The sequence below is a fragment of the Polistes dominula genome, unplaced genomic scaffold (genome assembly GCF_049000335.1).
Source record: "Polistes dominula isolate Pdom_NZ unplaced genomic scaffold, Pdom_raw_medaka contig_20, whole genome shotgun sequence".
Taxonomy (NCBI): Eukaryota; Metazoa; Arthropoda; class Insecta; order Hymenoptera; family Vespidae; genus Polistes; species Polistes dominula.
In genome coordinates this window covers 3,531,361-3,556,558 of record NW_028301147.1, presented here as the reverse complement: position 1 = coordinate 3,556,558, position 25,198 = coordinate 3,531,361, and the positions used below count along the sequence as shown (strand labels likewise).

Genomic DNA, 25,198 nt, shown 5'->3' with positions numbered 1-25,198 from the left:
GTTGACTTGATCGTCAACCGGCATTGACCGTGTGTTTGCTTCCAGATTTAAACTACTTCCTTGCCGGGCAGGATCTCTTTCGGTCTCTGCCATCTTTTATTTCTTTCTTCTTTCTTCTCTCTCTCTCTCTCTCTCTCTCCCTTTTTTTTTATCTCTATCTCTCTTTCTCTACTCTCCAACAGAACGAAGCTTTATCCTTCGACGCTCGCTCACCAGCCAGTAGAGTCTCGCGTATCGCGCAAGCGTGCCGTTTCTTCTTCTTCTTCGTCGTCGTCGTTGTCATTGTTGTCATTGTTCACGTTTAAAATCAAAATTGGATTTCAAACGTCATTTTTAAATATTCCTATTATTCATTTATTTTTACCGGTTTTCAACAACATGGCCGTCAGGTTTACGATCTTCCTAATTTTCGTCAGCATCGCTGTTGTCTCATCAGCTGGATTGTTCGGTGAGAATCACGGCTCGGTTATTTGTTTTCTTCATTCTTCTTTTTTTATTGGCACGTATCGTGATGCCGTATAAGTGTTAAGAATATAAATAACTTTCCTAATTATAGTGTAACGTCACGTAATTCTTTGACGTGTTTTATTCAAACCTTTTTTGTTTATATTCTTAAAGTAATTCATGAAAGTATTTGATGATAGAAATTTTATGCTAATTGTATTATTATACTTATATTATTTATTTGATAGATTTTCTTTTTTCTTTTTTTTTAATTATTATTAAAAAAGTTCGAGAAAATTGTAAAAGTAAAGATTAGAATTTGTTTAAAATTCGATTTTTATACGTAAACATACACACACACTTATCTTTTCTTCCGTAGAGACATTGCTTTCTTGGGACCTGCCAGATTCTGAAGCTAGATCAACTCAAACTCAATCAAAGTGTCTCTGTCAGACTTCCGGTTGTCTCTGTTGCGTCGACCTGAATTTAACCGTGACAATGGACCTCGGTGGTCCGTCTTGCGTAAATATTAGGCAAAAGGAACAAAATGTAACCCTGAATTTAAGTTACGGTGACAATCCAGTGCATAATGCGACCATCAAGATAGGCAAGTATATTTGTAATAAATAATTCGGATTGTTTTTAATATAAAACGAAGGAATAATATAATTAATTTATACTTTAAATAGCTGAGGCAGCTAACAAACCAACATGCATGAACCTTCTATCGGATTTGGCTCAAATTTGTGCAAGATTTACTTCCGTTAAATCGGCTGAACATGGTCACGACGGTTGTTTGGTGATCGAGCCAGCGTTATTGGGTACTCCTCAGGCTACTTATCAGATGGGTTGTTTTAATTTTGATCAGACAGTACGACAAATAGAAATGTCCGCGTAAGTAATAATATGAGAGACTTGGATTAATTTAAACATAATTACTTCGAATATCATTCTAACATTTAATCAGCGTTGCCGAAACAACTGAGAGTACGGACAACACGGATGAAGAGGAAGACGACGGCATCAATACGGACGAGTTGATAGCAGCTGTATCGGCTAGTGCTGAACACGGACTTGCTTTGTTTTCTCAATGGTTAGGATTAAATTTGAACCCAAGATTAAATTTCACTAACAGGAATCCATTCCATGAACAATCTCAACAACAGCAGCAGCAGCAACAACAACAACAACAACAACAACAACAGCAGCAGCAGCAACAACAACAACAACAATACCAACAATACCAACAATACCAACAATATCAACAACAGCAACAACAACGTCAAGTAGAAAGTGATAATCAGCAGACAAGATCTGCTCGGAATATGGTGGACATTCAAACCGAAAGAAGTGACGAACGATTCAAACAACTGCTGAGCGCGCAGGATAACGTATTAAAAGAATCCGCAAAAATTGGTCAAGCAAATGGTGCCCAAACGACATTTGTTTATTCCAGTCCAGTTGGTCTACCAGTTGGTTTACCAGTTGGTTTACCAGCAGAAAAAGTAATAGCAGATAAAAAAGGTGAAATCGAATCGATCGATGATTCCTTTCAACGTTTGACCGTACCAAAGGAATCCAGACGAGGTGGTAGAGCTTATAGCATTCATCAGCACGTCAACGAGATTTGAAGAAGTTTTCTCATTCAACCAAACAGGAGTCGTCAAAAGAGGGATAACCATGAGTAGAATTTGTTTTTCAAAAATCTAGCGCACTCTTCTCTTGTTATCGTTCGTTTATCCGTTGTGCTATTTGGTCTTTGTTGGGCTGATCGATGGGAAACGAGTGGGTGATTCAATTATGTTAGTTCATTGTTTCTTTTTTCTATTCACGAGAAAAAAAAGGAGAAATTCGATAAAAGAAAAAAAAAATCACATGCCGATCTGAATCGAGCCAGGTCATTAGGAATAGATGTTAGATTATTGTTAGAAAGTAGGTGCACGAAATAATCAGTTTACACACTGTCTCTATCTTTTTCTTTCTCTGTGATCGTAAGCTGTTTTAATCTACAATCTCCCGGCAAAGTTACCGTCCGTGAAAGAATTTCTCTTAAACTCGATTAAAAGCCCCTCCCTCCCTCCCTCCCTCCCTTCCTCCCTTCCTCTCTCCTCACCTCGACGATCTCAAGAGATCATTATATTGTTAACCCTTTTTTTTTTCTTTTCTTTTTGTTTTGTTTCGCTTTTTCTACAAGTGTCACGCGTTTAATACGCTGTGCCGGCCAGCTCAGTCGGTATGATCTCTCTTTTTCAATTGTGATCCCGCTATTTCTCTTTTTGCTTTCGCATTTGAAATCGTTACTACTAACGGTTTCATCGATCTTACATATATGCATATATATATATATAAACACATATACACGTACATGCACTCAAATATACACACGTATGACAACTAAACGCGTGAAAAGTGTCCCTCAAGTGAAACGTGACGATAAAACTACTTTCTTTTTCGACTTTATGCATACAAATATAATACATGCAAACGTACCATTCGCAGCAGATATGCACGTGTACATGCATCATACACATACGTGCATACATTTATACATACAAAAGGAACACGTGATATGACTTGGGGAATACTCGAATAGGTTCATCGTTCTTTCTTACTCTCTTTCTCTCAACCACTCACACACACATACACATACACACTCATAGTGCATTTCTATTTTTCTTTTTTTTTTTTATTATGAATAATTTATTTTCTGATTTTTTTTCATTTTTTATTTTTTGACACCGTTCGTTAAGTAGAAAATACAGTATAACATTTTGTCGTACTCGCTTTGAGTTCCTTACTATTCGTTTTCTTTTTGTCTTCTGTTCTTTTTCTTTTTTTTTTTTTTTTTTTAAACATTCATACATAATAGATCAGATAGAATAATTATGTTAATGTATATTTTTATTTCTGTCACACACAAAAGTAATATTTTCTTCCGTTTTTGTCGCACTGTAAAAATAAGTCAAACGTGGGATATGTGAAAGTAAATAAAAAAATTTATGAAATATATATATATATATATATACACATATATGTATATATATATAAAGGCTTTCTTGTTTGATTAATTATTATTATTATTATTATTATTATTATTATTATTATTATTATTATTATTATTATTATTATTATTCATATTATTATTATTATTATTATTATTATTATTATTATTATTATTATTATTATTATTATTATTATTATTATTATTATTATTATCATCTGTATAGATGAAAGAACGATCGAACGACAATTTGTATTCTAGGAGGATCGTCTTGTTTTCATCTTTGTTTTTCTTTTTCTATGTGTGTTTTTTACGTTTTCGGAAGACAATGACATCGACCATCATTTTCTAGCCTTTTGTGTTAATCGTCATCTATAAATAGGGAAGAAATAAAAGGTAGGATGAATCATTATTGTACATATTGCTAAAGAAAAAAAAAACGAAACAACCTTATTATAGTTATTACATACTAATTATTAAATTCCCCATAATCCGAATAACAAAGCTTACGAGATGATTTTCACGAAGAAAATTTTTTGTGTAGCTTCATTTTTGTTGATCGTAAAAAAAAAAAATGAAGTCTTTCAATCGGTGACACCTTAAATTCTATGAACGATATTCGATCGATTATGCGATTACATCATCTAAGAGAATGTATATGTATGTGTATAAGAAATATATAATTATTATTATTATATTTATTTATAAATGTCACCATTTAGAGATATATATTTGGTAATTGGATCGTTTATTATGAAAATGGTATAAGTTCATTTTTTAAAACCAAAAAAAAAAAAAAAAGAAAAACAAAATTGAGAATACATAATTTTGATGTTTTATTTAAATGAAAATTATTTTTTCTCAATTCTTGTTTTAACGTTGAAAAGGATTTTTATACAATTTTTATAATAAACGTTCACAATTATATAAATGTATGTTTTGTTTTTCTTTTCATTTTTTGTTCTTCTTAAATCGTAATTTTTGCATATTTATATTTATTTATATAATATATGAATATAAAAAAGAAGAGATTTCGAAAAAGATATAATTACAAGTCGACTAGATACTAACAATATTTCGTTTTAAAATAAACGTGTCTCGCGTTCGTTTCCTTTAAAATATATTTCATATATATTATATATATATATATATTCATATACAAAGGTGTTTCAAAATATGTGAACATAATTTTAGAAATGGTTTCAGTATTATAAAATAGGGAACAACTCATTACAGTAACTCATATAACTTTTCTGATTATTTGTTTCAAATATTTACAAGTAAGATTTTTATTTTATTTTATTTAATAAAAAGATTTACGATAAGATGATTAGAATAAAATGATTAGATAATTTGAAATGAAAAATTGTTATTACAAATTCTATAAAAATTATGCAACAACGTGTGTAATACAATTTTAAAAACAAAATCGTATTGAATTCGTATGATTTTATGAACTTTTTCAATTTTATTTCAGTTTACTGAAATAAAACCATCTTTGAAGTTTTCATATATGTCACGTTCATATATTTTGAAACACCCTGTATAAAGATATTTATTTTTTGTTTTTTCTTTACGTTCTTTTTCCATTCTTTTCCTTCTTCTATATACGCTATTTTCTTCTCTTTGTTTTTTTCTTTTTTTTTTTTTTCATTTATTTTTCATTAGTAATAAAAATATTTTTTGGGTTTAATCTTTGGGCGATCTTTGCATAATCTACCGTTAGAAAATAAATTCCATAGAATTATTATTGCATATATATTTTTAAATACGTCTATGAACGCGTATGAGTTTACTTTGAAGCGTTTTTTTTTTTTTACTTTTACTTTTTCTTTTTTTTTTCATTGATGATATTTTTTTTTCTCAAATTTTTCCAACGTGCATGTGCAAGAATTTGACATATATCAATTTCTTATTTTTTTTTTGGATTTTTAATGTTTAAAATATTTTTATAACATGTTCATAATTTTTCATTTGTACAAAATATAAAAAAAAAAATATAAAAGAAATCCAACTAAAATAAAATACAAATTTTTAATTTGATAACAGAAAAATTATTTTATCGCGTTAGGTTCTTGCACGCACTCCCAGTTTATTAAAAAAATTTTTTTTTTCTCATTTTTTTTCTCTCTTCCTTGCCACTTTTATAGCTTCGCAAAAGCGTCATCGAAAAATAATAATTTATTTCGCTAATCTTTCTAATATAAGTTATTACAAAAGAAAATCATCTTCGTCTCTTCGATGTTCTTTCCTTATCAAAAAATAAACTACCCCGTTATTTAATTTAATAACGATTCTCGACAACCAAATGTATTTCATTCAGTTCATTTGTTCATTACTCGTATGAAAAAATCTCTTTTCGTTTAGAAATTTTTTTTCTTTCTAAATTCTTACGATAGTTTAATTTTTGAAGATATGTGTGTGTCTGTGTATGTGTGTACGTGTATGTGTAGTTACATATACTCGATGAAAAAATGATTAGAGAGACAAAGAGATAAAAAGAGTTTGAAAGAAAAAAATTTCTTTGTTTTTTTTTTTTTTTTTTTTCATTAATTTTGATCTTTGATTCTTAAACACTAAATTTTAATTCATTAATAGTTCCGAATATAAATAGATGATATAAATGATCATTAAAGATTAGTATGTCTCTCTCAAGATTACACGTCATTATCATAATTTGATGTTAATTTTATTTTTATTTTTATTTTTATTCGTTTGGTTTGCATCACTCGTATTCGTCGTTATAATTAATTTCGGTCACGTGGTAAATAACATATTGAATCATTCACGAACTATTCAGTATAATAATGATCGAGTTAAATGATTCACATATAAGGAAAGTAAAAACAAAGAGAACTACGAAATTTTCGTCGAACGCGAAGCTCTTTAAATATTTGTTTTTTTTTTTTTTTACTTTCCAATAAGATATTAATAATAATAATTAAAAAAAAAAAAAATAAAGAAAGCACTCGTACAGTCTTCCAGCCTGCAAAAATCGCAGTCGTTGTTGTATCAACGGTAATTTGTTATTTTTGTTGTTGTTCTACATAAATCTGTCGCAAAACAAGGGGGTTGAGGGAAAGGGTGGTGGCCACAGTTTTCTATTATTGCCAGCAATAATAAACGCTATTGCTTTGTACGATTATAAAAAAAAAAAGTACAACAATTAATATTCTTGGCCATCGATGATAAAAAAAAAAATAATGTCCCTAGAGAAAAATTCCTCTTACCAATAGATTAGGGTAAGTCAACAAAACATATCACTTAACATCTCGACGTTTTTTTAGATTAACTTAAAAAACCGAAATTATCGTAATTTTGTCTTTCACTTGATTGGTTGCCGAGGTGCCGGTGGACCAACCGGAGGTAACGTCAATGATTCACGTTTTTTTTTATTAACTCGACGACCAACGTGAAGAACCACATCTCCAGCCTTCACGGATTTGAACTCTGCAATTGCTTCGGCGTGTGTCATCCCGTGAAGGGGTTTCGAATTTATTGACAAAATTTCGTCCCCTGAAACAATATTACAATTAATGCTTTTTTTTATTGTTTTCAATTAAACGAATTTAATTAACATTTTTCAATATTTTTAGTATTGCAACTTAACGCATTTAATTTTAATGATACTTTTGGCTAAAATTTTTGTGATAATTAATTTTGTTAATTTTTTTAAATATTAATAAGATGGTTGAGTCCATTAAAATTTAATACACTCTTTAATAAGTTAAATGAAATCCTACCTTCCTTGACAGTTCCAAGATCAGCAGCTTGACCATTAGGGAAAACAGTTTTAACATAAATTCCCATATTTCCACGTGGACTATCTGTCCCACCAACGATGCTAAAACCGAGTCCCTTATGACCAGGTCCTTTAAAGAATCTGGCTGTCAATATTGTAAAGGATGCACCACTTTTACCAGGCCTTGGTAAAGTACAAAATCTTGATTCTTCACCTTCACCAGCCTCGTCTATATCTTCCAATTCGGAATCTGTGTTCAGACCTTCATCCGTGTCCTGAGCGCCCTGTAACATCAAACAAATAATTAGAAAGGATTCAATCATTTTTAATGTGAACGTAAATTGTACGATAAAAATGAGTCAAGTTAGATTTCAATTTGAACTTCATTTCATTAAAGATTTAAATTTCATTTTTGACTTTCTCTCTCTCGTTTATAATTAGAAAATTGTCTACTCACTTGCCAAGTCTTTAAATTAGCACCAGACGAGCTAGGAATATTAGCCACACTTCGACTATTCAACCTCCTCGTAGGCTTTTTCCCGGGACTCCTCTCAGTCCCAAGACTGGAGGGTCCATCTTCTTTGCCAACGATAGAGGTGGCGCTTGAATCGGTCGAATAATTGCTCACTTGTCCTCCAACCTTAAAATCCGTGATTCTTTTTCTCGGCGTTACTCTTGGTATATGAATAGTTTCGAAAGACGAATCGGATTGATTCCTAATTTTACCATTTTTCTGAAAATGTACGTTTTCATAACAATGATGATCCCGAGTCTCGGAATTACTTCTTGCTAATGTTTGCCTATCGCAATAAGGACTTCCGGGTGAACCAACTTCCGATCTGTGTCCTCTGTGAAAACGCACGTTCTCGTAGGAATGATCCTGGTGTCTGATATTGTCACGACTTTCTGAATTACTTCGATAAAGTGAAACCTTTGACCTTGACGAGGAACTTGACATTGAATTGTTAAATATCACGTTTTCGTAAACGTCTTTTTTATCATGATTATCATGAATTTGTTGATGATCGTAAGAACTAGGCGTGTTCTCCGAATAACCGAAACTTGAACAACCATCCGCCAAAGGACTCTTACAGTTAGGTGAATTCGGTACACTAGTCTCTGCTAAGGTTTCTAAAGTATCGTGAAAAGGGTATGGTGGTAAGGACGTTGGTTCGCTAGAATCGAAACGTTCAGACGAGTCGAAACTTTGACTAGTCGATGATGTCAATGGACTCGGAACATAAAAATTCGAAGCATTGTCTTTCTGCGAAAATACCTCCGTCACGCTCAGTGCTTTTCTTTTTCTAATTCCGGCATTTATTTTACTGAATTTGCTTCGCAACACGTTTTGAATATCTGCTATGCCTTTTGTAGTGCCTAGAAAAAATACAAAATTCAAATATAAGTAAACATAAATGTTCGTGAATTTTTTTTTAATTTAGAAAAATTGAACAAAACAAAATAATAATTTTTTTCTAAATGTTTCGCGATGCTATATTGAAAAAATAAAAATGATTTTGACGGAAAATAAATTGTTTCAACAAAAGTCAAATTCATAATTTAGAAAGATTAGACAATGACAAATATTAACGGTAAAAGTAATTTATCTAATAGTAGGATTTAAACAAACAAATAAAATTATAAATAATAATTGAACCTGGCAGTCTGAGGGAACTAGTTTGAAGCAATTTTTTCGGCGAGCTACCATCCTGAAGACTTTTAGCAGCCGGTGAAGCTTCCCTGCTAGCCGGGGTTGATCTTACGGTATGGATGACACCTTGAGCACCACCACCAGGTATCAACGATTCCTGTGGTTCGGATGTTTCCTGTACGGAACATCGTCTTCTGAGTTTTCTCCAACGTTGACTTATACTCTTGTTCCACAAATTAAGATCTAAAATAAATAAAACAAAAATATATAATAATAAAAACGAGAAAGAAATCCAGTAAACATAAATGAGCTTATATCAAAAGGACTATCGCAAGAATGCAAGACTGTCGTTCGTAATATCGAATCGAATGACTCACTCATCAGATAGAAATAAAACGAAAAAGAGAGTGGTGTACGAATGTCGAAAAAGTGAGTCCTCGTCAAAACCGGAAATACCCTTATCTTATTTGACAGACAAGAAAACAGAGTAACATCTCTTTATTTAGAAACGATAAGCTTTACGATTAGAAAAAAAAAACACACACATTCAAATACACGTTTATCGATCAGACCAGTATTATCGCAATATGAAAAGTAAAAATGATATATATATATATATATATATATACACAGGATCGTTCGACGAAATTATAAGTTGAAGAATTTCGTGTAACTATTGTAATAAATTTTTTTGTTGTTAAAAAACCCGTTATAATTTACCGCACACGTCGACGTACACGGCTAACCAAGCGTAATTACTCAACACATACATACACACGAAACGAAAAAAAAAATAATAAAATTAATTTTATAGTAATTTTTTTTTCCCAACGCAAATAATGAAATAATTTAACGTGATAACGAATAAGACGTTTCTATTATAACTTCGATAGAAAGAAAAATGAAAAAAAAGAAGAATCGAAAGAAAATCGTAAAACACACACACACACACATACAATGATCCAATAGTAATTACAATTTAAAATAGTCTCCATATTCTCCCACGTTTATGAATATGATAATGATAGTAATAGAGGATTTTTGTAGAAAGGAGGGAGGGGTCGTGACCCTTCCTCTCCTCTTTCCTCTTCCTCTTCTTTTTCTTCCAGTTCTTCGTTACGGAAGACTGTCGGTGCTCTTAAGAAGTGTAGAACCATCAGGTACACAAACGAAAACACAACGATGCACAAATGAATAAAAATTTAAAAATGAATTATTCACTATGAAAAAATACAAACAAAACGAAAGAAAAAATTATCAAACTCAGGGTATACTACAATCATCATTATTGTCGTAATCGTTTGTATCATTCGTACGATGGCGGCACTAACACACACCATCACCACCACCACCACCAATATCACTTACAAAGTTTAATTAGAATCACCTAATTAACACTGGCTATTAGACGTTAGCTTCCTTTTTTTTCTTTTTTTTTTTTAAATTGTACGTGTTGCGTAGAATCCAAGTTATTTTATTGACATTTTGAATGACATGAAGTGAAAGATGAAAAAGAAGAAGAAGAAGATGAAGAGGAGGAGGAAAAAGAAGAAAGAGGTGATGATGATGGTGATGGTGATGGTGATGATGATGATGATGATGATGATGATGATGATGTAGAGACGAATAGGATACTAGCATAAGCGTTGAACGATGGGAGTCCACTGTCGAGTCCTCGCTGACGCCGGACACGAATCGCATCGTTATCCGGCGTTACGGTCATCTTGCAAAATGCACTTTCACTTCTCGTCCCCGACGTGTTGTTTGATATATCTCACAGTTTTGTCGAGGTCTTCTTCGTTGTTAGATCCAACAGCCGGACGTTGCTCATTCTCTCATTATTTTTCAATTTAAATTATTTCACATCATTGCTTATTTTTTTTTTTATATTATGATTTGTTTACTTTATGCTTTTTGGTTTTTTTTTATGCTTTTAATCTATCACTTACTTTAATTTACATTTATTTTCATTTGTAAATTATATCAACACTTTTGTATCGTTATTCATTGTTCATTTTTTCTTTTTTTTTTAATTGATTACTCGTGTTTATTTTGTTAATTGTATTGTTGTTTGTTCTTCTTTTTATATAATATTTTTATATTTTTAAATTTATTAATCCTATTAATTTTTATTTGGTATATATTGTACCGTTGTTTATCATCGTACTTTGTTTAAATATTTTTTTAAATCGATTAGTTTATTTAGTTGTATAGACACATTTCATTATACAAGTGTATACTTAATATCTGTTATACATATGCATTCTCCAAATTGCATCACTTTGTATAATGTTTGTTTACTTCTGTCAACGTTCTTTCAAACATGAGTAGGCATTTTTACGATTAGCGTAAGTCGAATTTTTAATTACCAATGAACAAAAATATCCAATCACTTTACAATAGTTATTTATTTTCACTGTAAATGTTATAATCCATTTTTCATTGGAATTATTGTATCAGTATAGATGATTATAGGAAATCATTCGTTGGTTTACTAAAAGACGACACACTTGTTTATATACAAAATCTCGATAAGAGTAATCTCTTATCTTTGATCCTTCAGAACTGTACGATCAACGATAAGATGATTGATTTTAGCAAAAGCATCTTTGGAATGTACTTTTAGTAAGAAAGGAAAGAATCTTTCACTCAAACGTTTTAACATAAATGTTTTTTATATCTTCTTTTCAAATCTTAGGATTTTTCTTCTTCATTTTCAAACAAACCATTGAAGTGATCAACAAACACTGTCATCATCACTGTTACTGTGTGTGTGTAAGTTAACAATTATTTATTAACCAAGTAAAAATTTGGATAGTTTATAATCTTCACTATGTAGCATCATTTGAATTTCTAGTCTTAACATTTCCGCATAAAAATAAAAGTATCCAACGATGTATGCGATCATTCTTGGCTACGAAGTGTATTGTACTCGATGAATGATTGGTTGCTTGGTTTCTTACTTGCTTGCTTGCTTGCTTGCTACTCACACGAATATGTGTGTAAGTGAGCGTGTGTAATACAGAAAAGAGGACGAATAAGGATTCTCACGATTGTATGGTACCGTAGAAACGTAAAACTTCTTTTATGGTTCACACGATCATCGATCGACCGATCGATAGATCGTTTTGTTCTTCCATCTATATATTATCAAGTATATAAAGTATACATATATACGTTATATTGTATATAGGAAGAGTCAAACGATAGGAACTTGTATCCAAGCACTTTAAAGTATTCCTTCTTCCTTTCTATGGTTTTGTTGTTCTTTTTGTTTTAATCAACAAATATTTTTATATATTAAAATAAAAAAGAAAATAAAAAATAATTAGAGATAAATAAATATATAATGGAATATATAATACGATAGAAAAAAATATATCGTTTATATATTATATTCAGGTAAAAAGTTTGAGTAGAAAATATTTGGAAAAGCACTTAAAAAAAAAATACCCGTGTTGTGTACGCCGTACGCGGTCTCGACGTGGACTGAAAGAGAACTCCGTCGTCGTCGTCCGTGGTTTGTAATGTTCTTCTCTTACCGTGTGCGTTCGACTGTTATAACACGTGTGTGCGTGGTCGTCTCTCTATGCGTACACATACACACATACACGATTCCAAACACTTCTTTGTATATACCTGTGCATACAGGGTGACTTAAAATAAAATCTATTCGATCGTTTTTACACCTTTTTTTTCGGTGATACAATTTTTTTATATATTATATTGTTCATGTAAGTTACGTAATTGGAATTTATAAAATATAAATCTTAATTGATTCTTAAACAAATTAAAAAGTCAAGTTTTTGGTATAATATTATAGTATATAAGTATTATTTTTATTAATTTTTTGGTATATTATTAAATATATTTTTATTTATGATCTACAATTAAAATATTATTTGGTTACCAAATTACTTTAACTATTTACTTTATCTGTTATAAAAATAACAAAATGTATAACATATTTTTTAAATATATTTTTATTATTGAAATAATTAAAAATAATATTATATTATAATATTATTTATATGCGTTTGAATTAAATTGCAAAGTAAAATATTTGAAAAATTTGTACTATATATATATATTAGAATCCTAATGAATTAATGGTTTTGATTTTTTTATAGACACCATATAGAAAGGTCTAAGGTACGTTCAGATTGTACGCTGATTGTGAGAACCTTTCTCCGAGTATTGGTAAACGCTCTCCATGGATATACCAAAGAAAGACCAAAGCCGAGTGTACACCTACTTAACGTGCATCACGGCTGCGTGCACACCCCATGCACAATTCTACTCGTAAGACTCACGGTCAGGGCGGGACGCATTATTTCCTGTAATAATGTGTTAGTGTCCTTTGTGCGAATTTTGCACGAAAGGTGGACACGAGCATTCTGTTTTTCTTTTTTTTTTTTTTTTTTTTTTTTAAAGACACACCCATTTACACCTTCTAATATTTATTTTCCTTTATCAACTATTACATTATTCTTAATATATTTTAATAAAATCTTTCTATCATTGATTATAATATTTTTATCTTTCATATTAAAGTTTTATGAAATTTTTATTTTATTTAAATTAATGAGAATTTTATATGAAAAATAAATTGAATTAGTAGGAATATAATTATGTTTGATATATTTATAAACCTCATTTGGAAAGATAAATATAATAAAATGGAATTATTAGTTCAAGATCGTTTAATACTAATGGTAAGAGTGAATGAAACTTTTTTTTATATAAAAATAATTGTTAAGAAATTATTACATTAGATTAAAAAAATAACTTTAATTGAGATTAGAAAGAATAATTTTAATTTCTATTAAATTGAACAAGATTAGTTCAAGATAGTTTAATCCTAACAACACTTTAGAAAACAATCATTAAATTAAAGAAATAATTTCATTAAAATACTGATAGTTGTTTGATCAAATTTGATTCTAATCACAGATATGACATTAATCGTCATATTAAAAAAAATTAATTATTACAGATATTTCATCAACCATTTTTAAAAAAATATTAATTAAAAAAATTCATTAATATTTAATATTTAACTCAGCTTTTAACTGATATTTTATTAACCATTTATAAAAAAATATCAATTAAAAAAATCCACCCTTAACCCTTTAATATTTAATATTTAACTGAACTATATTTTTAAATTAACTACTTTTGATATTGATTGAAAATTAACAAATGTATAATAATTGCGCGAGATACAGTAGACACATTTATGTAACATTTTCCCATGTACCTCGTTGATGATCTCGATAAGCATACGCATAATTAGCACAGTGCATTTAATATTACAGCATTAAAGACGTGTGTGTGTTTACACATAGAAATTAATGAAGAGACTTATTCACACACATATACTTCTTTACACAATACACGCATGTATTGCAGATTTCGTCATTACGATGATGTCGTCGTTGTTATTGTTGTCTTCCGATGCATTTAAAGACACGTTCATGTGTATTACGACAGAAACTTTGTTACTCTAATCGGTTTTTCCTGTTAGACTCTATGATAATTTGAAATACAAGTTGATCCTTGAAAATGATTACTGTAACAATTGTCCTTAACATACTTCTCACATTACTTCCTTTTTTTTTTTTAGATATTTGAAAAATCTATTTTTCAAATTTTATGTTCTACATTTGTTCTCTTTCAAATGCAAATGATTGGATTTATTTTAGAACATTTTGCAAGGATTATTGAATTTTTATTGATGTAGCTGTATTTTTTTCAAGTATCGAATATAAATAAATCAAATAAAGTCATTGTTAAAATGATAAAATTTAATCGAATATTTGAAAGAATTAAAATATTAAATTAGTGAATAACAAATTTCGTGTAAATTGAAGTTAAAATTTAACGTTAATTTAATTTAGTTGTACGAATGGGAATGATCGAACGTAATCAAAATCGTTTTGTCTGATTCGATTTCATTTAATCGAATAGGGAAAAGTTACCCTCGAGCGTTGTTACATTTCCCCTTTTTGGATACAATCAATGAAAAATGTTAGGGTGGTAGGTGTATTTAATGGATTGACACTTGAGAAGTATCAGATTGTGTATTATTATTAAAACATATATTGAACGTGTGATTCATGCTTTAGGAATTATTCATAATTTTTATTTAAAATCAACATAAAAGAACATAGAAAAAGATTTAAGCAAAAATATGAAATGACGAATATATTAGATTTGAATTACATTGTGAAACAAAATTTATTTTTATAAAATATAACATTATTCATAATTAATCAAAGTAGCTAATGAATAAAATATTTTATTTTATTAGGGGGACCGAAAAGTAATGTTGTTTTTACGTATGTCCAATTTTTGATATTTCCATCAATAATCGATTGATTTTGTACAATTTGATATTAACAATTTTGCATACTAGATGAAAAAAGGGGTGGTGATTATATTGTTGATAAAAAAGAAAAACTTGTTAGAACAAAATTTATTCGTTTAAATTTAAGGTTAGAAAGCGACATTACTTTTCGGTCAAGCTAATATTTTGTAAGAATTTCAAATTTCAACAAATTTTGCAAGATACAATTAATTTCATTTATAAATATCTTGAAATATAAAAAAAGAGATTAATTGAGTAGAAAACGTGATGGAACACAGTAGGGATTTTTACGTGAATACACGCAACTTTTAACAAAATTAGTTTGGCCCATAACCCATGAACAAAGCCAAATCGTATTTCGTAACATCAGAAACATAAAACGTAAGTATGTGGGGTAGAAAGGGCATGCAGAAAAAAAGGTCTAACACACATGCGTGAGCGTTCTCATAGGTTCGTAGAATGTTTCGATGTGTACGTGACTAAAAGTGACATTACGTGTGCGTGAGGTCAAGCTAAGAGAATGCTTCTTCCGTTCCTCGGTCATTGTCTATATCTTTATATTGTTTTCTCAGTTGTCTTTCATTATCTGTTCTTTTCTTTTTCTGACTCTTAACTAAGTTTATCTTTTATTTCCTCTTTTACCCCCTTTTTTTATCTTTTTTTTTTATCCTTTAAACAGCTTGAGTATTTTTAACAAATAAACATAAACTTGTTTTTACATGGTTTGTATAATTATTTAAATATATTTTATTTATTAGCAGTTTTATTAATAATATTTTTTCCAAAAGAAAGTTAATCAAATAAAAAATATTAATATATAAATAAATTAATAAATATAATATAATAATAAATATAAATAAATTTAATTAGATATTAATTAAAGAATAATTATTTAAATAAAATAAATTATAAAAAAAATATTTATATATATATATATATATATATATATATATATATATATATATATATATATAACAATGTTTATTAGGGACTTATTAAAATAATAGTAAGGATAATAATTTATTGCAAAAATAGTTTGAAACAATCCTGACAGAATTTCAGTTTTCAACATTCATTTAATTAATTTCACTTAGTCCATTGTTAAATAAATAATTTTCTAAATAATTTCTCATGTGTGTTAGTTTTAATAAATAAATAAATAAATAAATAAATAAATATCGTTTACTAATTTTATTTATACGTAGGGGATATTTTCAATGCATGTATTAAAGTTCAATGAGAATAAGCAAACTTTATGACAACGACAAAATCTGTCCTTGTCGTGTCTTTTGTACTTTTTTTTTAACTAGGATTCTCTCTCGTAGAACCCCTTTGAACCCTCCCAGGGGTTGTTGCTTTGAAATAAAAACCGCAACGACTAGCAACGTGGACCTTTTCAATCGATTCTTATGTAGATAAAGAGTAAGGGCATATGTTAACCATCAGAAAAGTAACATATGTTTAACGAATCTTCTTATTAGTATAAAGTGAATAAATGTATTTATGTGTATGTGTGTGTGTGTGTGGTCGAGTGGAGGTATTTAACGATTCATTGATGATTAGTCCACATTAAATATACTTACAAATAATTACGACAATGAACTAATAATTCATATATAAATGATCAAATTTATTATAACGAAACATTTATATTTAACCCTCTGAGTGCTATAGACGCATATATGCGTTTGATAAAAATAACTAGCGTGGTCGTTCGATGCATATACGTGTTTATTAATATTAATTTAAAATAATGTAATGTTTATATTAATTTATTAAATTATATTCAGAAACCTAAAACTTTAATAATTAAATATAACTTAGTATTAAAATTTGGTTAATAATAAACTATTCTGTTCCTATGAAATATTTTAGGTTAAAGTATTCAGTACTCAAAGAGTTAAAGTATAAAATAAATGATGAATTTAATAAATTTTTAATATTTTTAAATATCCAATCATAGAATTTATTTTGATAATATTTATAATACTAATCATCAAGATCAATAGTTGTTTTGAAAAAATATTATTAAAATATTTGTAAACGAATAAATTTTGTTCGTTATATAATATTTTGTTGTTGTTGACAAAGATTACTCTGTGGTAATTATTAATACAAATATATTAGAATCTATTAAGAAGAAATACTTGATGTAAGACAAACTATACTTAAGAACAGGGAATGAGTTTAGTATGAGCATCGAGAGAATGCAAACATTCTTTTCGTATACGTCAGCAAGGAACTACCCGACGACGTAAGTTTGTAACGTTAAAGAAGTCTAAGGATCTGGGTAGGGAGTAAAAGGGAAAACGAGATAGAGAGAGAGAGAGAGAGAGAGAGAGAGAGAGAGAAAGAGAGAGGAAGAAAGAGAGAAAAAGAGAATGACAAAAAAAAGAGACGAAAAGGGGAGGAGTAGAAGGTTGCTCCTAGATACAAAGTTGCAGCTGAAAATACAAATGTGTGAGTTTGAATATACATACGTAATAAATTCTCATACACAAATACATACGTATTTGTATAGCTAGTGACTACGAGGAATGCGTAAGCTCTGTTAGAACTCGATGGGATCGAATAAAATTCATATTTTTTTGTATTTTTTTTCATTTCTATTTCCATTTATTTTTTTCTCTATTATTTTTTCTTTCTCATTTCCATCCTTTTATTTTTTTTTAAACGATTGCAAACGAATGGGAAAGAGTTAAAAAAAAAATAATAATAATAAGAATAATAATAAAAAAGAAAAAAAAACAAGCGTATAGCATGAAAAAGAAAAATGGAAATAAAGTTTAATTAAAACGAAACTGAGGACATATGTGTGTGTGTGTGTGTGTGTGTGGGTACACCTTTTTGCATGGTTTCTATAGTTCTCTTTCCCTTTTATTTGATTTCATTTCTTTATCGTTTTCCCACGAACATAGGAGCCCCATTAAAATCGTAACGGTCATGTACCAATCGATATCTCTCCCACGAATGAGAGACAAAGCATGGAAAGGGCATGTATGTGTATTTGTTTGTATTTCTTTATTTTTTTTCCCCAATTTATATCACCACTCTGCAACGAGAGGTGGTCCAGACCGTTTATGGGACGCCACGCGCTTCATGGACCACCCTCAAACTTTATTGCGAACTTTACAACTATGATAAATCATGGACTTCGGGTAAGAGTAGTTTGTATATATATATGTATGTGTGTATGTACACGTAACAAAAATTCGAGTTAAACTGCTTGCATGGAAAACAAATAAATTTAACCCTCTGTTATTTAATTTAATTTATTTTATCATTGCTAAATTATTTTTTTTTTTATACGAACAATATGGTAATATTGTAGAAATATTATTTTTCAGGTTACAATTGTTTTTGAGTTTAAGAGATAAATTTTTATATTGTTATATTTTTACAAATATTTAATATTGTTTTTTATTTAGTGTGGATGACTTTTCATATTAATTTTAATATTACATTTGTAAATAAAATTTTAGATTTTTTTACGATAGTAAAATATTCCGAAAAAGATACCAACTTTTGGTTTGAAATATTTCCTTCAGTTGGGATTTAATAAAATTTGGATTAAAAATTAAAAAAAAAAAAAAAAAAATGGAGTGTAAATCAAAGGGAAGTGTAAAGGTCTTATCGACACTTTCCCTTATTTTATTTATATTTTTTTTTTGCAATACGAAAAGGTCAATGACATTAGGTCTGATAATAGTATCATGTTTAAGTCGAGCATAAGGATTAGTGTTCGAAAAAAAGAGAAGAAAGTCATACACACACATACACATAGATATACACGTACATACATTTTTCGTTCGCAGCTGCATTTATAAGAGGTCTAAAGGTCCTCTCTCATTCTTTCTTTTTCTTTCTTTCTTTAACGACCCTTTTCTTCTTTTCTTTCTCTTTTTTACAAACGGAACGGAAGAGAGTAACTCAACTGGCTCGAACTAAACTAAAGCTTCGAGATGCCGACGAAAGAGTAATTTACGAGAGCGTCGAAAACGTCTCTGCGATTTTAAAGTAGAAGCCAAGAAAGTTTTAATTTTGTGCGAATAAAACTGATCGAAAACAATCTAAACCTAATTTATTTACTTCTTATTCTTCTTATTTTTATCTGTCTGTATTAAACCTCAGTGAATGATTTATATACTCGATGAAAAAATTCTATTATTTTTCTTATTTATTCAATAAACTTTCTCATAGGTAGACAAAATAAAAATAAAAATAAAAATAAATGTTAAAAACGTGTGATACAATTTTTATAAAACATGAAATTAAATTATATCTTTCTATAAAAAAAAAAAAAATATATATATAATATATAATTAAATATTAAATATTATAATATATATTAATTAATAATAATTTAATATTACACTAATTTAATAATAACATACTATTATATATATATATAATATTCGAATATTATAAAATATTCGTTAATTATTTTTACGTATTCATACGAACCAAATTACCCCAATAATATTTGAATAAACTAACTTTGAATACTAATAATAAAAATCAAACATTCCTAAAACGTTCTACAAAATAATTTTTAATCGACATCATAAAAATTCCTAGATTCATATTAAGTTATGAAAAAACTTGATAAAATGTTCAGAATATTTTTGAAAGTCATTTAAAGTTTTTGAATAAATTTAAGAAGTTACGCGGTGTGAGGCCCCACCCTTAAAGTTTCAACATGACTTTATTGGTTAATTGCAAGCCAATGTATCCGAGTAATTTAATTCCTGTTTCTTTTTGGTAAGAAAAAGAACCCCACATCACGTTTTCGATTCGATGACATTCGAGTCGACACCATGCCAACGGCGTGAATAGTTCGTAACGTGTGCGCAGAATAATCGGGTAACTGTATGCAGACACAATGGCTGAGGCCACTCGGTACGCATCGTTGACTCCAATTATGCAAGGAGTTCTCAACTTGGCGCCTTTAACTTTTCTTTTTGAAAATTTCTATAATTTGTTTTATCGTTTCAACCCTCCCTCCGACAACTCCGTAAATTTTGCATATCTTTCAATTTCCGCTCAATTTGATAAATTAAATTAGTCACGCTGAAAAGTTTGTAAAAAGAATTATTGACAATTAGAAACAAAAAATATAATAAGTAGAGAAACACTGTTTCTTTTTTTTCTTCTTTGAGATGATCATAATACACTTAATCGTCGTCTCAGTATATTTGCAACATGGCTGAACGTATTGGAATCATGCGGTTACATCGATCATACTTTCCATCGATTTGTTAAAGCCCCAATCGATATATACATACATACATACATATATATATATATATATATATATATATATATATATATATATATATATATATATTATGCAAGAAACTTTATGATTTAGGGTTCATAAATAATGAGAAAATTATATGTTAGTGGATGTAACGCAAGAAAAGTTACGACTCCGATGGTAACAAACGAGAGAAAGATACGAGAAGATAAAATGAATGCTTTCGAATCTTCTGAAAGTGATGAGAAAGGGGAGGGGGTGGAGGAGGTCTGTGAAGGAATTGAAAGAAAAAAAAAATATTAGGATATTCGATGAAAGGTGGTCACAAAAAATAAAAAACTTGAGTATTTTTTCTATTATGTTAGAAAATATTCAATAAAATTCTACGATCGTCACTGTACACGAGTTATAGAACGAGTTAAGTGCACGCGAGATTAGCTAGTGGTAACAGTGCATATGCTAGTGAGTATGTGTATGTGTGTGTGTGTGTGTTTAGATATATATACACACATGTTAGTTGAGTAAGCGGGCTGGTGTCAATGTTCGCCAAGAAAGAAGAAGCGTTTCTAGCTTGTCGGGCAGGAAACAGTATCTTTACATCGAATTTCAATCAGCCTTGGTGAATTACCGTTCGAAGAGCTTCCGCTTGAAAAATTAACTAAATAATCAGTTCGATCGAACGAGTATTATAATATTATACTTTACGGGAATTACGAGCCTTTGTTTTTTCTTTTTTTTCCGAGCCCGCATCAATGATTATGTAGTACGATGACTTTTAAACTGGCTATTAGAATGTATGTATATTTTTGTACATTCATACATTTAGAAACACCATAGATTATTTAATGTTTGTATATGTATATATGCATGTATGTATGTGTGTATATGTGTGTGTGTGTGTGAATTATGGAGATAATAATTTATATCCATCTTTATAGTATAGAACAGTGATTATGGTTGTGATAATAGTAATAGATGGTTCGAGACAAAGTAAAATGAATTTATTATTAATTACAAATGTCGACACTTGAGAGGATAAGCATCGATAATTTTAAAAGTCTTAAATGCAGTATTTAATAACAGTAATTATATTTTTAATTTGTTTATGATAAAATGTGTTTATGTTTATTGAGTTGCTTGGGTAGTTCGTATCGATTTATGATGACTAGGTAAATATTTTATATTATATGTGCATATTATTTCGATATATTTGTTAATTTAATAATTGTATTTTAGTTTTCGTTTTGTTAATTGTTTTGTTAATTGCATTTTTGTTGTTTTTTGTTGTTGTGTAACGAAACAAAAAAAAATGGTATTCGTTTCGTTTTGTTTATTGTATTTTTTATTTTCTATATTATTTTCATTTAATATTATTTCTAATATTTTTCTATTATATTTTTATATAATTTTTATTATATAAATCAATAAACATATATATATATATATAATTTATATAATTTATAATTTTTTAATTAGTACAAACATTGCGTAAGTAACCCTAATATTTTATTCCGTGATATTTGTTAATACGATAAACGAATAATTTTATATTTATTGTTGAAAAAAAGGTTTTTGAGACTACCAGTTTCAGTAAAGAAAAGAAAAAAGAAAACCTCACTGCTCAGCCCGGAAGGATGATGGTAAACCAAAAGAAAAGAACTTTATCTCGATTCAAACAATCATTGGCTTATAGAATACAAAAGAAGAAAATTATTGACTGTGCCGTTGTGAAATTTCATCTTCTTTCGCTTCCCGGAATTTCATCATTATATTTCTCCTAGATGTGGGAAAAACTTATAAGTAATAATTTGTGAAATTTCTTGACGATATATTACATGTTCACTATATGTAATACCAATCAAATTACATCATTTTTATGCCAATTTATTTAACGATGACTATCGCAACGGCAAATTTATTTAAATATATAAATTAGTAGATAAAATGTTAAAAAAAAAAAAAAATATTCTCTAACGTAGTGAGTCAAATGTTTTTCAGGCAATAAAAAAAAACTTTTTTTTTTATTAAAATCATACTAAAATAAATATATGACACGTATTTACAAATCGATGAATGTCCTATCGTGCGTCATTGGCATTTTTCTATCTCTATCTCTCTCACTCTTCTTCATGTAACCCTTAAACTCATCGTTTTAACACTTGCAATACGATCGATGGTGTGTTGACACTTCCTATGCTGATAAATTTCTTATCAGCTGTCATATACATATTCCAACACCATGAATCAGTTTAAAACGAAATTTATCAATAACTTCGATCAATATTATTTTTAAATAATTTTAATAACAATCGTATCAATAAAAATATGTTCTCAAAAAATTTCATTCGATTCGAATAAATTAAATTTATTATTATTCAATATTTGTGAATTAGTTAATTAACATAATCACGAAAATTTAATCTTAAGTAACATAAATTTCATTTTCAAATAAAAATGTTTCATTGAAATTTTAATTAAATTCATCAATTAAATCGAATTCATTATCTTTCAAATATTATTATTTTTTTTTTTTTATATAAAGTTTTAATCTTTTCTTTACGTAATTAACATAATCACACACATAACTGATCGTGACCTCGATGAAAGAAGATTCACACAGCGTGTAACAATTTTCAGTACCGTAAGAGTGAACGAACGTGATACCCCGGAATAGTTGGATAATAATACATCGGATACTTTTGATAAGATCTTTTTTTCTCTTCCTCTCTTTTTCTCTGTTTCTCTCTTTTGTTCGATAAGAAAAGGCGCCTCCGGACCAATGTAAAGTCCAATGAGTTACAGAGACCTTCTATGTTCCTCCATCCGTTGTAATGTCTACAATATCGTAAACGTGAGAGCATTTAAATTATATAAACTATTATGAACATTCTTACACAATCATTTTTAAACAATTCTCACGTTGTATTCCTAATATAAGTTTAATGTTTCCAATCTCATTTATTAGGTTTGTCCAAAACTAAGCAACTTGATATTTGTATCAACCTCTCTAAACGGGCTTAAATAATTTAATATTAATTAAATATTATAAAAGTATTTTATATTATTTAATTTAATATTGGTTATATTGACAATTAATTTTGATTAATTTTAAACTTAAATACTTTGGTATAATAAAATATATTGATATAATATAATTATTATAGATAATAATTAAATTTAATATAATAATAATATTATAAATATAAATTAAATTAATATAATAAAATAAATAAATATATATATATATATATATATATAATTTTAGTGGAAAAAGTATTCGTCAATTATTCAGAACAATTGTTTTAAACATTAAAAATAATAATCAGTACGAACATTTCGAGTAAACTAATTTAGTATACTTGCATTTATATGTGTGAATGAATTATTTAGCGAACAACAAAGGATTTGATTTATCTGTTAATACGATTTTATTATTATTACTTTTTTTTTCTATTAAAACAATAATATTCTGTATAAGGCAAAACATATATCATACCAATTGACTTGGAATTATCAGCAACCCATTGAACCGGCAATTCAGGGTAATTGAACGCTCGGAGAGTGACGATCGTATGAACCAACCGACAGCGACTATCGATAAAGCTTCAAAGTCCTTTTGCAAACTTTTCTCTCACGTTGAGTAGTAATATATTGCGTTAGTCGTTTCAACTACATCAGTGTTGTTGCTAACTGAATTTTATTATATTCATAAACACAATTGAAATAATATTTTATGACAACGAGAAAGGGAAACAGCGAATAATTTTAAATGAATATTCATTTTCGTTGACAAATCCTATTAGAAGAAGACAAAAAATATATAAGATAATATTAACTAAATTAATAAAAATAAAAAAAATCATATATATATTAAATTCTACGATTTAATAAAAATAAAATAATTGGTTTTTTTAAATTTATATTAATAATAATAAAATAATATAAATTTTAATTACGTTATTATAATTTAATTAAAATATAATATTATAATAATATATAAATAAAAAAAATTACCTTTATTTATAAAATTATATTTTCTGCCTACAAATATGCATTCCATAATTCAGCAAAAAAAAGAAAAAAGAAAACAAAATTAAATGAGACGAAAAAATATTATGATATTCTTGATGAATCTGTGCACCCAATTAAATATTATTACAAGAATATAAATGTAACTACTTTCAAAATAAATAGATGAAAACTTTCATTTTTACACTTTTTATCGAATTGTCCAATCAATAAAAAAAATTAGAAAGAAAGGTAAAAAAAAAAAAAAAAGAGAGATAGATGAACGTAGAGAAAAACGTGAACAACCACTAGAAATGAAAGGACAGAACAGAACAGAACAGAATAGAACAGAACAGAACAGGAGCACGTGCACTTTCGACTGCTCGTAATTAAGCTTATAACGAGACTTGTTTACGCCGAGCTCCAGAACGTATTATAGTTGTCGGTTCTCGTCTGTGTTTGTCGTTGTAATCTATAGAGCCGCTTAGTCTGCCATTTTAATCTGACTCTTCTCAGAAGAGAATTTACGGTACACGATCGCATTATATGCATTACTATGACGTTTTCTCTCCCTTGTTTGCTTTACATCATCATTCCATTACTCTCTTTCTTTCTTTATTTATTTTACCTTCATTTCTATTCCATTGCAATTTATATAATAATAATAATAATAATGACGTATGTTTATGTGTAATATTATTATTATTATTATTATTTGTGTGTAT

At 28.5% G+C, this 25,198-nt stretch overlaps 2 protein-coding genes across 2 annotated transcripts in view; one reads left to right on the top strand and one right to left on the bottom strand.

Annotated features, from left to right (window-relative positions):
- The first annotated feature begins 210 nt into the window (after window positions 1-210).
- On the top strand, window positions 211-3,300 carry LOC107074058 (uncharacterized). Its single transcript, XM_015335078.2, has 4 exons — window positions 211-448; window positions 824-1,051; window positions 1,134-1,338; window positions 1,412-3,300. Exons 1-4 carry the CDS (start codon window positions 379-381, stop codon window positions 2,073-2,075), a joined length of 1,167 nt encoding a protein of 388 aa, XP_015190564.2. The 5' UTR covers window positions 211-378; the 3' UTR covers window positions 2,076-3,300.
- A 1,770-nt stretch (window positions 3,301-5,070) lies between these two features.
- The window catches only part of LOC107074197 (uncharacterized), a 33,094-nt gene continuing 12,966 nt past the window's right edge, over window positions 5,071-25,198 (bottom strand). The window contains 4 exon segments of the mRNA XM_015335420.2: window positions 5,071-6,961; window positions 7,189-7,471; window positions 7,645-8,564; window positions 8,845-9,081. Coding sequence (XP_015190906.2) covers window positions 6,771-6,961; window positions 7,189-7,471; window positions 7,645-8,564; window positions 8,845-9,081 — 1,631 coding nt within the window. The 3' untranslated portion in view covers window positions 5,071-6,770.

What these genes read in the sequence shown, in the direction of transcription:
- LOC107074058 (XM_015335078.2), top strand. Translation starts at nt 379, where the DNA reads ATGGCCGTCAGGTTTACGATCTTCCTAATTTTCGTCAGCATCGCTGTT. An exon ending in CTCATCAGCTGGATTGTTCG is followed by an intron (nt 449 to 823) that starts GTGAGAATCACG and finishes TTTCTTCCGTAG; the next exon opens with AGACATTGCTTTCTTGGGAC. An exon ending in TAATGCGACCATCAAGATAG is followed by an intron (nt 1,052 to 1,133) that starts GCAAGTATATTT and finishes TACTTTAAATAG; the next exon opens with CTGAGGCAGCTAACAAACCA.